Source organism: Chiloscyllium plagiosum, unplaced genomic scaffold (assembly GCF_037043375.1).
Source record: "Chiloscyllium plagiosum isolate Xiang-an unplaced genomic scaffold, Cpla_swu_hap1 HiC_scaffold_1, whole genome shotgun sequence".
Taxonomy (NCBI): domain Eukaryota; kingdom Metazoa; phylum Chordata; class Chondrichthyes; order Orectolobiformes; family Hemiscylliidae; genus Chiloscyllium; species Chiloscyllium plagiosum.
The window spans coordinates 153,786,220-153,799,753 of NW_028270139.1; the positions used below are offsets into that span (position 1 = coordinate 153,786,220).

The 13,534-nt window shown below is 41.4% G+C and overlaps 1 protein-coding gene across 2 annotated transcripts in view; it reads right to left on the reverse strand.

Moving 5' to 3' along the window:
- Positions 1-7,942: 7,942 nt before the first annotated feature.
- LOC122555231 (disintegrin and metalloproteinase domain-containing protein 12-like) overlaps positions 7,943-13,534 on the reverse strand; it is a 71,745-nt gene continuing 66,153 nt past the window's right edge. For both annotated transcript variants that reach the window (XM_087996149.1, XM_043701013.2), the window contains exons 13-14: positions 12,775-12,826; positions 7,943-10,515 (exon numbers count right to left, since the gene is read on the reverse strand). In XM_087996149.1, coding sequence (XP_087852275.1) covers positions 10,376-10,515; positions 12,775-12,826 — 192 coding nt within the window. In that variant the 3' untranslated portion in view covers positions 7,943-10,375. The remainder of the gene's footprint in view (positions 10,516-12,774; positions 12,827-13,534) is intronic.

The following is a 13,534-nucleotide window of genomic DNA, read 5'->3' on the forward strand; positions in this document are numbered from 1 at the left end:
CCAATCCTAGTCTACTCAGTCTCTCCTCATAAACCAATCCCACCAACCCCAGAATCAAACTAGTGAACATCTTCTGCAACCATTCTAGTGCCAGTACATCCTTTCTCAAGTGGGGTAGCATGGTGGCTCAGTGGTTAGCACTGCTGCCTCACAGCACCAGGGGCGTGGGTTTGATTCCAGCCTTGGGTGGCTGTCTGTGTGGAGTTTATGAATTCTCCCTGTGTCTGCGTGGGTTTCCTCCAGTTTCCTCCCACAGTCCAAAGATGTGCAGGTCAGGTAAATTAGCTGTGTTAAATTGCCCATAGTGTCAGGGGTAAATATAGGGTAGGGGAATGGGTCTGGGTGGGTTATTCTTTGGAGGGTTGATGTGGACTTGTTGGGCCGAAGGGCCTGTTTCCATACTGTAGGAATTCTAATCTAAGGAGAGCAAACTGTCCACAGTACTCCAGGTGTAGCCTCACCTGTACCCTATACAGCTGCAACATAACCTCTCTGCTTTTAAACTCAATCCCTACAGCAATGAATGACAAAATTCCATTTGCTTTCTTAATTATCTGTTGCACTTACAGACCAACCCTCCGTGATTCATGCACAAGGGACACCCAGGTCTCTCTGCACAGCAGTGGGCTGCAATTCTTTTACCATTCAATTAATAGTCCTTTTTACTGTTATTCCTACCAAAATGGATGACTTCACATTTGCTAACATTGTACCCCATCTGCCAGACCTTTGCCCACTCATTTAAACTATCTATGTCCCACTGCAAAGTTTCACACCGCTCAACCACTCATCTTAGTGTCATCTGCAAACTTTGGCATACTTCACGTGGTCCCCAACTCCAAGGCATCTATGCAAATTGGGAATAATTGCTGAGGCACACCACTAGTCACTGATTGCCAGCCAGAATAGCACTCATTTGTCCCCACTCTTTGCTTCCTGTCAGTCAACCAATCCTCTATCCATGCTAATACTTTACCCGTAACGTCATGCATCCTTATCTTATGCAGCAGCATCTTGTGCGGCACCTTGTCGAAGGTCTTTTGTAAATCTAGGTACACCACTGGGTCCCCATTGTCCACCTTGCTCATAATATCTTTATAGAATTACAAAAGATTTGTTAAGCATGACCTGCCCTTCATGAACCCATGCTGCATCTCCCCAATGGGACAATTTATATTGAGGTGTCTTGCTATTTCTGCCTTGAAAATAGTTTCAAGCATTCAAGCAAATCTATCATTTGCATAGTTAATCATCTAAGTAATTTATTAGATATATTCTTAAAGTAATCCACTGTATAAATTAGATGCTTTATTTATTTAGAGGTGCATGACACCATAATAAGATCATTGGAAATTGGAGCATGAATAAGCATTCAGTCAGAAAGCTGTTGATCACCAGTGGGAGGTGGTTAGATTCCTTCCTTTGGAGATGCTGGTTGCCTGGCACTTGTGTGACATGACCATTATTTGCCACTGAGCAACTCGGGCCTGAATATTGTCCAGAGTTTCACCACATAAACTGTAGTGATTCAAGACGGCTTCCCGCCACCAGCACTCGGGGAATTGAGGGACAATAAATGTTTGCCTTATTACCACATCCTGTGAATACTTTTGTTAAGATGTTAATTGTCTCCAACTTGTCAAATTTCTCGAACTGCTATGTCACTCCATTCTTAATTATATATTCCAATAACATCCTCACAGCAGATGTTAAAGTAACAAGTCTTCAGTTTCCTGTTTTCTTTCTCACACCTTTCATAAATAATAAGTTAACAATCAGTGAACTGATATTCCTAGAATGATTATTTAAAAGTAAAACAACACTCGTCTTTGGTAGAATTTACTGCAGTCACTTAAAAAGTTTCGCAAACAGCCAGAAATATTTATTTCAAGTTTGACATTTTTACATTTTGCATGATAAAGGTTCTGACCCTCTAACTTTCAGAAGAAATCAAAACAAATTTCAGTCAATGTTATTTTAAGATTATCACTAAGAGAAGATTAAGTTAATGAGATTTATTCTTGCTTATGACTTGGAGGAAGAAAGTGAATGTACTATTGCCAAATTTGCAGATGACACTAAAATAGGTGGAAAGGAAGGTTGTGAGAGAGATACAAACAGTTTACAGAGAAAGATTGATAAGTTAAGAAGGCAAACTGAGTATAACAAAAGGTAGAACAAAAGAATAGAGTATTATTTAAATTGACAGAAGATGCAGAAAGCTGCAGCACAAAGGGACATGGGGCTACTTATGTACAAAATACAGAAAGCTAGCACACAGGAACAGTAGGTAATCAGGAAATGTAATGGAATGTTGCCCTTATTTCAAGGGGATTGGAGTATCAGAGTAGGGAAGTCTTACTGCACCTGTACAAGGAGGTGGTGAGACCACATCGAGAGTACTGTGAGCAGTTATCGTTAACTTATTTCAGGAAAGAAATCATTTCATTGGAGGCAGTTCAGAGGAGGTTCACTTGCATGATCCCGGGTCTGGAGGGATTGTCTTATGAGCAAAGGCGAAACAGTTTGGGACTCTGCTCAATAGTTTAGAAGAATGAGAGATGACCTCATTGAAACATGAAGGATTCTTAAGGGGCTTGTCAGCTTAAATGCTGAGAGGATGTCCCCTCCATGGGAGAGTCATAGAGTCATAGAGATGTGCAGTATGGAAACAGACCCTTCGGTCTAACCCGTCCATGCCGACTAGATATCCCAACCCAATCTAGTCCCACCTGCCAGCACCCGGCCCATATCCCTCCAAACCCTTCTTATTCGTATACCCATTCAAATGCCTCTTAAATGTTGCAATTGTACCAGCCTCCACCACATCCTCTGGCAGCTCATTCCATACATGTACCACCCTCTGTGTGAAAAAGTTGTGCCTTAGGTCTCTTTTATATCTTTCCCCTCTCACCCTAAACCTATGCCCTCTAGTTCTGGATTCCCTGACCTCAGGGAAAAGACTTTGTCTATTTATCTTATCCATGCCCCTCATAATTTTGTAAACCTCAATAAGGTCAATCCTCAGCCTCTGACACTCCAGAGAAAACAGCCCCAACCTGTTCAGCCTCTCCCCATAGCTCAAATCCTCCAGCCATGGAAACATCCTTGTAAATCCTTTCTGAACACTTTCAAGTTTCACAATGTCTTTCTGTTAGGAAGAAGACTAGAATATTGATATTGATTGATTAAGAAGAAAAATAAAAAAGGCATAATGAATGGACAGAACCGAAAACGAAGTAAATGAAAGGAACAAAAAATCCCAAACAGCCAGGTTTCTGGCATTGCGACTGGCTCTATGAAACGAGAGATACATCTGGTTCCAAGAGATCAATTGTGTTAGGGGATTCACTAGTACGAGGTACACACAGACGTTTCTGTGGCCAGCAGTGAAAAATCAGAATGGTGTATTGTTTCCCTGGTGCCAGGATCAAGGATGTCTCAGAGAGAGTGCAGAGCGTTCTCAAGGGGGAGAGGGGCCAGCAAGATGTCATTGTCCACATTAGAACCAACAACATAGGAAAGGAAAAGGTTGAGATTCTGAAGGGAGATTACAGAGAGTTAGGCAGAAATTTAAAAAGGAGGTCCTTAAAAATAGTAATATCTGGATTACTCCCAGTGCTACGAGCTAATGAGGGCAGGAATAGAAGGATAGAGCAGATGAATGCGTGGCTGAGGAGCTGGTGTATGGGAGAAAGATTCACATTTTTGGATCATTGGAATCTCTTTTGGGGTAGAAGTGACCTGTACAAGAAGTACGGATTGCACTTAAATTGGAAGGGGACTAATGTACTGGCAGGGAGCTTTGCTAGAACTGCTCAGGAGGATTTAAACTAGTAAGGTGGGGTGGGGGGGGGGGGGTGGGACCCAGGGAGATAGTGAGGAAAGAGATCAATCTGAGACTGGTACAGTTGAGAACAGAAGTGAGTCAAACAGGCAGGGACAAGGTAGGATTAATAAATTAAACTGCATTTATTTCAAGGCAAGGGGTCTAACAGGGAAGGCAGATGAACTCAGGGTATGGTTAGGAACATGGGACTGGGATATCATAGCAATTACAGAAACATGGCTCAGGGATGAGCAGGACTGACAGCTTAATATTCCAGGATGCAAATGCTACAGGAAGGATAGAAAGCGAGGAAAGAGAGGAGGGGAGTGGCATTTTTGATAAGGGATAGCATTACAGCTGTGCTGAGGGAGGATATTCCCGGAAATACATCCAGGGAAGTTATTTGGGTGGAACTGAGAAATAAGAAAGGGATGATCACCTTATTGGGATTGTATTATAGACCCCTAATAGTCAGAGGGAAATTGAGAAACAAACTTGTAAGGAGATGTCAGCTATCTGTAAGAATAATAGGGTGGTTATGGTGGGGGATTTTAACTTTCCAAACATAGACTGGGAACGCCAGAGTGTTAAGGGGTTAGATGGAGAGGAATTTGTTAAGTGTGTACAAGACAATTTTCTGATTCAGTATGTGGATGTACGTACGAGAGAAGGTGCACAACTTGACCTACTCTTGGGAAATAAGGCAGGGCAGGTGACTGAGGTGTCAGTGGGGGAGCACTTTGGGGCCAGCGACCATAATTCTATTCGTTTTAAAATAGTGATGGAAAAGGATAGACCAGATCTAAAAGTTGAAGTTCTAAATTGGAGAATTGCCAATTTTGATGGTATTAGGCAAGAACTTTTGAAAGCTGATTGGGGGCAGATATTCGCAGGTAAAGAGATGGCTGGAAAATGGGAAGCCTTCAGAAATGAGATAACGGGAATCCAGAGAAAGTGTATTCCTGTCAGGGTGAAAGGGAAGGCTGGTAGGTATAGGGAATGCTGGATGACGAAAGAAATTGAGGATTTGGTTAAGAAAAAGAAGGAAGGATATGTAAGGCATAGACAGGATAGATCGAGTGAATCCTTAGAACAGTATAAAGGAAGTGGGAGTATACTTAGGAGGGAAGTCAAGAGGGCAAAAAGGGGACATGAGATAGCTTTGGCAAATAGAATTAAGGAGAATCCAAAGGGTTTTTACAAATACGCTAAGGATAACTAGAGAGAAAATAGGATCCCCTCAATGATCAGCAAGGCCGCCTTTGTGTGGAGCCATAGAAAATGGGTGAGATATTAAACAAGTATTTTGCATCAGTATTTACTGTGGAAAAGGAAATGGAAGATATAGAATGTAGCAAAACAGATGGTGACACCTTGCAAAACGTCCAAATTTTGGAAGGAAGTGCTAGATTTTTTGAAACGCATAAAGGTGGATAAATCCCCATGACCTGATCAGGTGTACCCTACAACTCTGTGGGAAGCTAGAGAAGTGATTGCTGGGCCTCTTGCTGAGATATTTGTGCATCGATAGTCACAGGTGAGGTGCCAGAAGACTGGAGATTGGCAAATGTGGTGCCACAGTTTAAGAAGGGTGGTAAGGACAAGCCAGGGAACTATAGACCATTGAGCCTGACCTCGGTGGTGGGCACGTTGTTGGAGGGAATCCTGAGGGATAGGATGTACATGTATTTGGAAGGGCAAGGACTGATTAGGGATAGTCAACATGGCTTTGTGCATGGGAAATCATGTCTCACAAACTCGATTGAGTTTTTTTCGGAAGTAACAAAGAGGATTGATGAGGGCAGAGCGGTAGATGTGATCTATATGGACTTCAGTAAGGTGTTCGACAAGGTTCCTCTTGGGAGGTTGATTAGCAAGGTTAGATCTCATGGAATACAGGGAGAACTAGCCATTTGGATGCAGAACTGGCTCAAAGGTAGAAGACAGAGGGTGGTGGTGGAGGGTTGTTTTTCAGACTGGAGGCCTGTGACCAGTGGAGTGCCACAAGGATCAATGCTGGGTCCTCTACTTTTTGTCATTTATATAAATGATTTGAATGCGAGCATAAGAGGTATAGTTCGTAAGTTTGTAGATGATACCAAAATTGGAGGTGCAGTGGACAGCGAAGAGGGTTACCTCAGATTACAACAGGATCTTGACTAGATGGGCCAATGGGCTGACAAGTGGCAGATGGAGTTTAATTCAGATAAATGCGAGTTGCTGCATTTTGAGAAGCAAATCTTAGCAGGATTTATACACTTAATGGTAAGGTCCTAGGGAGTGTTGCTGAACAAAGAGACCTGGGAGTGCAGGTTCATAACTCCTTGAAAGGGGAGTCGCAGGTAGATAGGATAGTGAAGAAGGCGTTTGGTATGCTTTCCTTTATTGGTCAGAGTGTTGAGTACAGGAGTTGGGAGGCCACTGTACAGGACATTGGTTAGGCCACTGTTGATTGTCACTTATACTCCATTGTAGGAGTACAGTGAAAAGCTTATACAACATTTGCCTTCTAATGGTGACATCTTAGGTACAACTTTATTTTCCATGGTGTAGCTTCTTAGCAAAATGTATATCTGTTTCTTTAGGAAATGAAGGTGTATAGTGACATGATCGATACATTATAGGGAATTCACACCAAGTAAGGAGTGATGATATCACAGTAGCTCTGGCATTGAATTGAAGGAAACAAAATAGCAGAACCAACCATGCATTGCACACAGGTAAGCCGCTCTAAGTTAAAAAATCAACTTATCATGCTTAAAACACCATTTTGTTTCAAATCAGGAGGACAGTGTTGTTAAACTGAAAACACCCTTTAACCTGGAGATAACTTGCTGGTTTTGCAGTTGAGGCTAAAGCCTGTTGATGAAAGTTTCTCAGCTTACCTTTCGCTTGCTTCTGAAACACCCTCGTTGTGTGTCCAATGTGAAACATGATTGTTCATGTGAAGAGCATTTGGAAGATAGCTCAAAACTGTATTTCTGAGCAAGTTGAATCTGACAAAACCCTGAAGAAAACCTCATGTGTCTAGCGGCGTCAATATGCATGCCAGGACACCAAATCAACAGCAATCTGAACATTCCAGACCTTATGTCTCTCCCCCTCTATCCAACAACTAACCAGTATTGGTCACTGTTTATCCATAAAGGAAACCTGCTGGAAAAATGAGTCTGTTTTTGGTGCTTGTAAGTCTGCATGTATGCACGTGTTAGTATTAAAATGTTTGGGTTATTTGGAGCGATAAACGTTTAAATTTTCAGCTTAAAAATTCATGTGTCAACCAATTTTGCATCATTTGTCCCAGTTTTTGTTTTACAGTAGGTCAATAGTGATCTGTTATTAAAGAAATCTGGTTGATGGATCATTTTAGTCTAAATCTAAAATAGAGAATGGCATATGAGTGGTCATATTGGGAATGGTTGAACAATTGCATTTACATTGTGAGCTGTAGAGAGTGGGACTAGAGACAATGCACTGTTCCCATCAGAATCATAACACTATCAATAATGTGCTCAAGGTAACAAACATGCAACTTCCAGATTTGACACTTTTCATTAAACGGCATGTCTTGTTAATGATTGAAAGCTGTTCCAACCATCAGATTATGTTCTCCAATGGATTCCCCATGAACTAAGATGTAATCCATGTTGTATTTCATTCTTTTGTTCATCTGTGTGTAAAGAACTAGGTAGTTATTAGAAGTTTCCTGAAACAAAATTTCACTTCACATTTCAGAATTTCGCTGTTCTGCTTTCGGATCTCTGCTTGCCTCATCGGCTATATTGCTTTCCCGAAAGTGAGCTGTTCCTTAGGCTGCAATAGTCGTGGCAGTGGTTCATCAGCAATGCCTATTACTGTGTGCCAATTCTGTATAAATTCTGCTTTTGGATCTCCATAGTCACATCCTTCAACAATCTTGTAAAGGTTATTAATTAAAGCACTCGGTGTCACATTTAGTGTGCTGCTAAATTAGCTTTTTTTTAAACACTGGTTAGGTTTTGCTCACCAGATCCTCAAATATAGTCTAGTTGTCGGACACAAAGCCTGTGTGACGGTGTGATCAGGTTCTGGTACACATGCACAATTGTTGTACAACCTGAAAGCCTTTATAAGTTGACTTTTTGACAATGTCGCCTCTTAGTTGTCATAGCAGCCTGGACTCCTTCAGTGCCTCATTCCGAGTTCTGCTAATATTTGCTGCCACTTTTTCAGATCTGACTTTTCAGTCTTTAATGGAGCTTTTTACCTGTGCCTATCACAACAGCTTCCCCACTGTTCTATGATCAGTGAGTCTAGGAAAGATTACCAATGTTTAAAACGATAATTGCTTGATTTCATTAAGAGGAACTAGATACATTTTTACAAAATTATGACTAACTTTGTTGAAGCCACAAATGATGTTAGTCAGTCATTTTCATAATTTATCTGTGGGGTGTGGACATGTCCATCTAGACCAGGATTTATTGTTCATCCCTATTTGTCCACGGGGGTAGTTAAGAGTCAACCACATTGCCATAGGTCTGGAGTCACATGTAGAGCAGATCAGATAAGGATGAGAGATTCCCTTCCCTAAAGGGATGAATGATCCAGATGGATTTTTATGACAATCAACTGCGGTCGCAATTAAGCTAGCTTTGTATTGAATTCAAGTTTCACCAGTTGCCATAGTGGAACTTGAACCCATGTTCTTCAGACCACTGGTATGGAGTTGTTGCTTAATCCAGCAACTTAATCACAATGCCACAGCTGATGATCACTCACATCATGACAGTGGGAGGTGTTACTTGTATTGCTCTCAACAGTGGGGAGGTGGTGGCATGATCACTAGACCAATAATCCAGGGATTTAGATGAAGCCCTGGGGACCCAGGTTCAAATCTCACTACAGCAGATGGTGGAATTTTAATTGAATGAAAGTCTGAAATTAAGAATCTAATGACAACCATGAATCCATTGCTGACAGTTGAGAAAAAAAACCATCTGTTTCCTTAATGCCTTTTCAGGAAGGAAACAGTCATCCTTACCTGGTCTGGCCTTCACATGACTCCAGACCCACAGCAATGTGGTTGACTCTTAAAAAGGTTAGGGATGGGCTTAGACAACAATGCCCTCATCCCAGGAATGTATTTTTTTTTAAAAACTCTTTCAATCTCTTACACTGTATACAAAGTGTGATGGAAAATAGACATAAAAAGTTTAACTTCAATAATAATAATTAGCTTTTTAAATAAGCTTTCACACTTTTGCAGATTATTCGAGTTTCACAGTGAATGAAAAGAAACACAAGAAATTGGAGTGTTTGTACTCCCCCCAGCCCTTGTGCCTGTTCCGTTGTGTAATACTTGGGCTTCAACTCCACTTTCCAGCCCATTCCCATATCTCTTGATTCTCTGAGAGACAAACAAAAATATTTCAATCCTGGAATGATAGTGTTATAGAGTAATATAGCATAGGAACAAGCTCTTCGGCCGACTGTATCTATGCCAACCAACACCAAACTATACCAATCCCATTTAACTGCTTTTGGTCCATATTCTGTCTAACAATACTGAAAATGGACTTCCCCTAATTTAGACTCTTAACTTATGCATTATCCTTATCTCTCTCCATAACGACTTTGAAACTTACTGAGTTATGGTCACTATCCCCAAAATACTCACCCACTGAAATTTGACCAGATTCACTCTCTTTGATTAGATCCAGCACTGTCCTCTCCCTGGTAGGACTACCTATGTACTGGCACAAAAACCTCTTTTAAAATTCCACCCTGTGTAATCCTTTCACACTAAGCCAACTTAGCAAAAGATAAAATCCCCTAAAACGATAGCCCTGTTTCTCTCACATGTTTCGGTGATTTGACTACATATCTGCTCATCGATCACCCTCTGACTGTTCAGTCTGTAGTTTAATCCCAGCAAGGTAATTATCTCTTTTTTATTTCTAAGCTCTATCCAGATGACCTCATTTGAAGACCCTTGAAGGACATCCTCCCTCATTGCTTCAGCAATACCCCCATTTCTCCTACTTCCCCCTCCTATTGCACCTAAAACTTCTGGACCCTGGAACATTGAGCTGTCAACCTTGGTTTTCCTTCAAACAATTCAGTGACCTACATTCTGGGTTTCTGCTCGAACATCTTCACTACTATTTACAAAAAAATCAGTGTGAGTTTCAGGTGTCATCATTCTTGCTTTTGGATTCCTTTTCTTTGGCTTATGAGGAATCTTAAGTGCAGCAAAGTCTTTAGGTGAAAATTGTCTTTTGCAAATGCTGATGGCTGGTTTCAATGATCAGTGATCGTAGATCAGGACCCCATCATGTAATGCTTACAAATCCTCCACATTACATACAGAAAGTGATTAGACAGATCATGTCTTTGCACCACTCATAAATGACATCAACCGTGTTTCACTTCTGAAGTCAATCATATAGGAGTGAGGGGCTGGTCCAGAGAGATTATGTCTTCCTGAAAATAAGGGCATCTTTCAATAGATCCTTGGTAGGGAGATGTGATGGAGTTCTCTTTACCTCACGAGCAGCCCTATAATTAGACGGTGTTCTGCTGAAGCAGACTTTGGGAAGACTGATAAGGGTTTGCAGCTTTGATACTTTGCCCTTGCTTCTGGAAAATTACCATCATCAGTCCAGCACTAACGAGGAAGAACAACGATACTGAGATCACCGCACCTATTATTGGAAACAAGAAAGATGGATGTCAACAAGACCTTCAGTAATTGTTTTGCAAAACAAAACCTACCATTACCATGGGTGATGGTAGCTAGCTAGGCTGGAAATGTGTTGCTGGAAAAGCGCAGCAGGTCAGGCAGCATCCAGGGAACAGGAGAATCGACATTTCGGGCATAAGCCCTTCTTCAGGAATGAGGAATGGTAGCTAGCTAGCTCAGTGGTATGCCAGCGCCAGGGACCTGGGCTTGATTGGGTGGAGTTTACACATTCTCTCTGTGTCTGCGCAAGTTTTCTCCGGGGCTCCCATTTCCTCCCACAGTCCAAAGATGTGCAGGTCAGGAGGGATGGTTATGTTAAATTCCTGGGATATACAGGCCATGTGGATTAGCCATGAGAAATGCAGGGTTATAGGGTAAAGGTATGAGTCTGGGTTGTATGTGTTTTGGAGCATTGGTGAGGACTGAATAGCCTGCTTCTATGCTGTAAGGATTCTATGATTTCCATGTTTTGCTAAAATAAACAAAAAAAAGTTATATTTTCCATCTCAGACACTTTATTTTCTGCCAGCTTTATACTTACCCTTCCTCCAACCTAAGGGATACCTCCTGCAATGGCTATAAGGACCACTAGCTTTCTCCTAGTGATAACTAGGTTGTGGGTGCGGACAATTGAAGAACATCACAAGGAAGCTCAACCCTGTCTTCATTCCCCATTTGCGTAATGGTAAATGCTAAGGTCTCCATAGTCCCAGAGGGCCGCTCTCTCATTAGAAAGCGATGTGTTTAACCCAAGGGTCAATACAGGTTAAGAAGCCAAGACTTTTTCCGATGCCTCAGCTGATATAGGAATTGTACCCATGCTGTTGACATCACTCTGTGTCATCTGAGCTGACCAACCCATGTGACGCATTCCAGAATCTAAAATCATTTTTTCAATATTTTTTTTTACATTAAGGTGAACATTAGTGCTCTTATTGGAAACTCCAACTGGCAACAGCCACAGAAACCCGGGCAGACATTAAACTTCCCATCCTATAGCCCTTGTTTACTCAATAATCTCTTTACACATCAGACCAAGGCAGTGTGAGTTTCTGTGAGTGTAACAGTTTTTATTCACTATGTTTTCAAGTGACTACCCCATGCTTCTAGCTCTACTTTCCAGCTCTTTCTACAGCTCTATCAAAAGAAAATTCAACATCTTTGAATATTCCTTAATTTTGTTGGCCTCTTTTTTTGTGTGTCTGAGCTTCCAAAGAATTATGGGCCTTTTTTTGAGAATGCCATAGCTCCATTTCAGTGCTGTATCTTCCCCTGTTTGTTTCTGGATAACCAGCTAGCTCCCTGGTCCATGTCTCTCTGCTGATATTTTTAATTGGCACCACCAACTCCAAGTCCATTTCATTACCCTTTCTCTCTCCCTACCTCACCCTTTATGTTTGATTCAAAGTTAATCCACTTCCACACGGAATTATGTTACAATCACTGCACAATTGTGTATTAAATAATTTGTATTCTTAGAATAGGCAAGGAAGGCTTCAACCTTCCACATTTATGTCTTATAAAATCATACAGCATTGGAGACCATTAAACCCATCGTACCTATAATGGCATTGCATAATTCCCCTACCTTTTCCTGATAAACCTTTTTGCACTTCAAGTATGCTTCTGATTTTATTTTACTAACAAATCTCCTTCAGCAATGTATTTCTGACTTCAAAAAGTTGCTTCCTAAAAACAAATGCTTGTCCCCTGTCAGTTGTTTTTTTGCCAAATTCTTTCAATCGGTGTCCTCTGGTAACCAGTTCTTATGGCAATGCAAGTATTTTCTTTTCATTTATCCTGTCTTATCAGGCTTATTCTCTGCCTATCCTCTTAATACTTGGATCTTATACATGTACTTTAGGATGGCACGGTGGTTCAGTGGTTAGCACTGCTGTCTCACAGTGCCAAGAACCCAGTTTACTTCCACACTTGAGTGACTGGCTGTATGGAGTTTGCACATTCGCCCCGTGTCTGCATGGGTTTCCTCCGGGTACTCCGGTTTCCTCCCACAGTCAAAAGATGAGCAGGTCAGGTGAATTGGCCATGGGAAATTGCCCTATTGTGATCAGGGATGTGCAAGCTAGGTGGGTTAGCCTTGGTACATGTGGGGTTACAAGGATAGAAGGTAAATCAGGGTGGGATGTTCTTCCAAAGGTTGGTGTGGGCTTGATGGACTGAATGACCTGTTTCCACACTGATGGGATTCTATGATACTTACTGATTTTGTAGTGTCTTCTAATGTTGTCATTAAACAATGCGACTGTGATATTCTGAGAAAAGAAAGCAATGAAACTCATTACTCTTGATGTTCAGTCACTGTTTTAGAGAAGATAGAGATCCAGGGATGTAGCCTTTAGGTTGATGAGGGCTAATGCAAACAGACTACCAACAGCAGATCAGTGGGGGAGAAATTGTAACCTGAATTTGCCCATATCTCTCTAAATCTTTCATGTACTGGTCCAAATGTCTTTTAAATGTTGTAAGTGTACCCATATCTACCACTTCCTCTGGCAATTCATTCAACATGTGAACCCCCGCTGTGTGAAAAAGTTGCCAATCAGATCCCTTTTAAATCTTTCTCCTCTCACCTTAAAAATATGCCCCCTAGTTTTGAAGTCCCCCACCCTTGGGAAAAGACCTTTGCTATTCACTTTATCTATGCCCCCATGACTTTATAAACCTCTACCCTTCAATCTCCCATGCTTCAGTGAACAAATGTCCCAGCCTATCCAGCCTATTTTTATAACTCAAACCTTCCATTCCTTCAAGAATCCTTCCTGAACCCTATATTTCTTATTACAGGACGAACAGAACTGTACGCTGTACTCCAAAAGTATTCTCACCAACCTCAATACAATGTCCCAACTCCTATACTTAATAGTCTGAGCAATGAAGACAAGCATGCTAAATGCCTTCTTAACCACCCTGAATACCTGTGATGCAACTTTCAAAGAACTATGTACCTGAACGCATAGGTC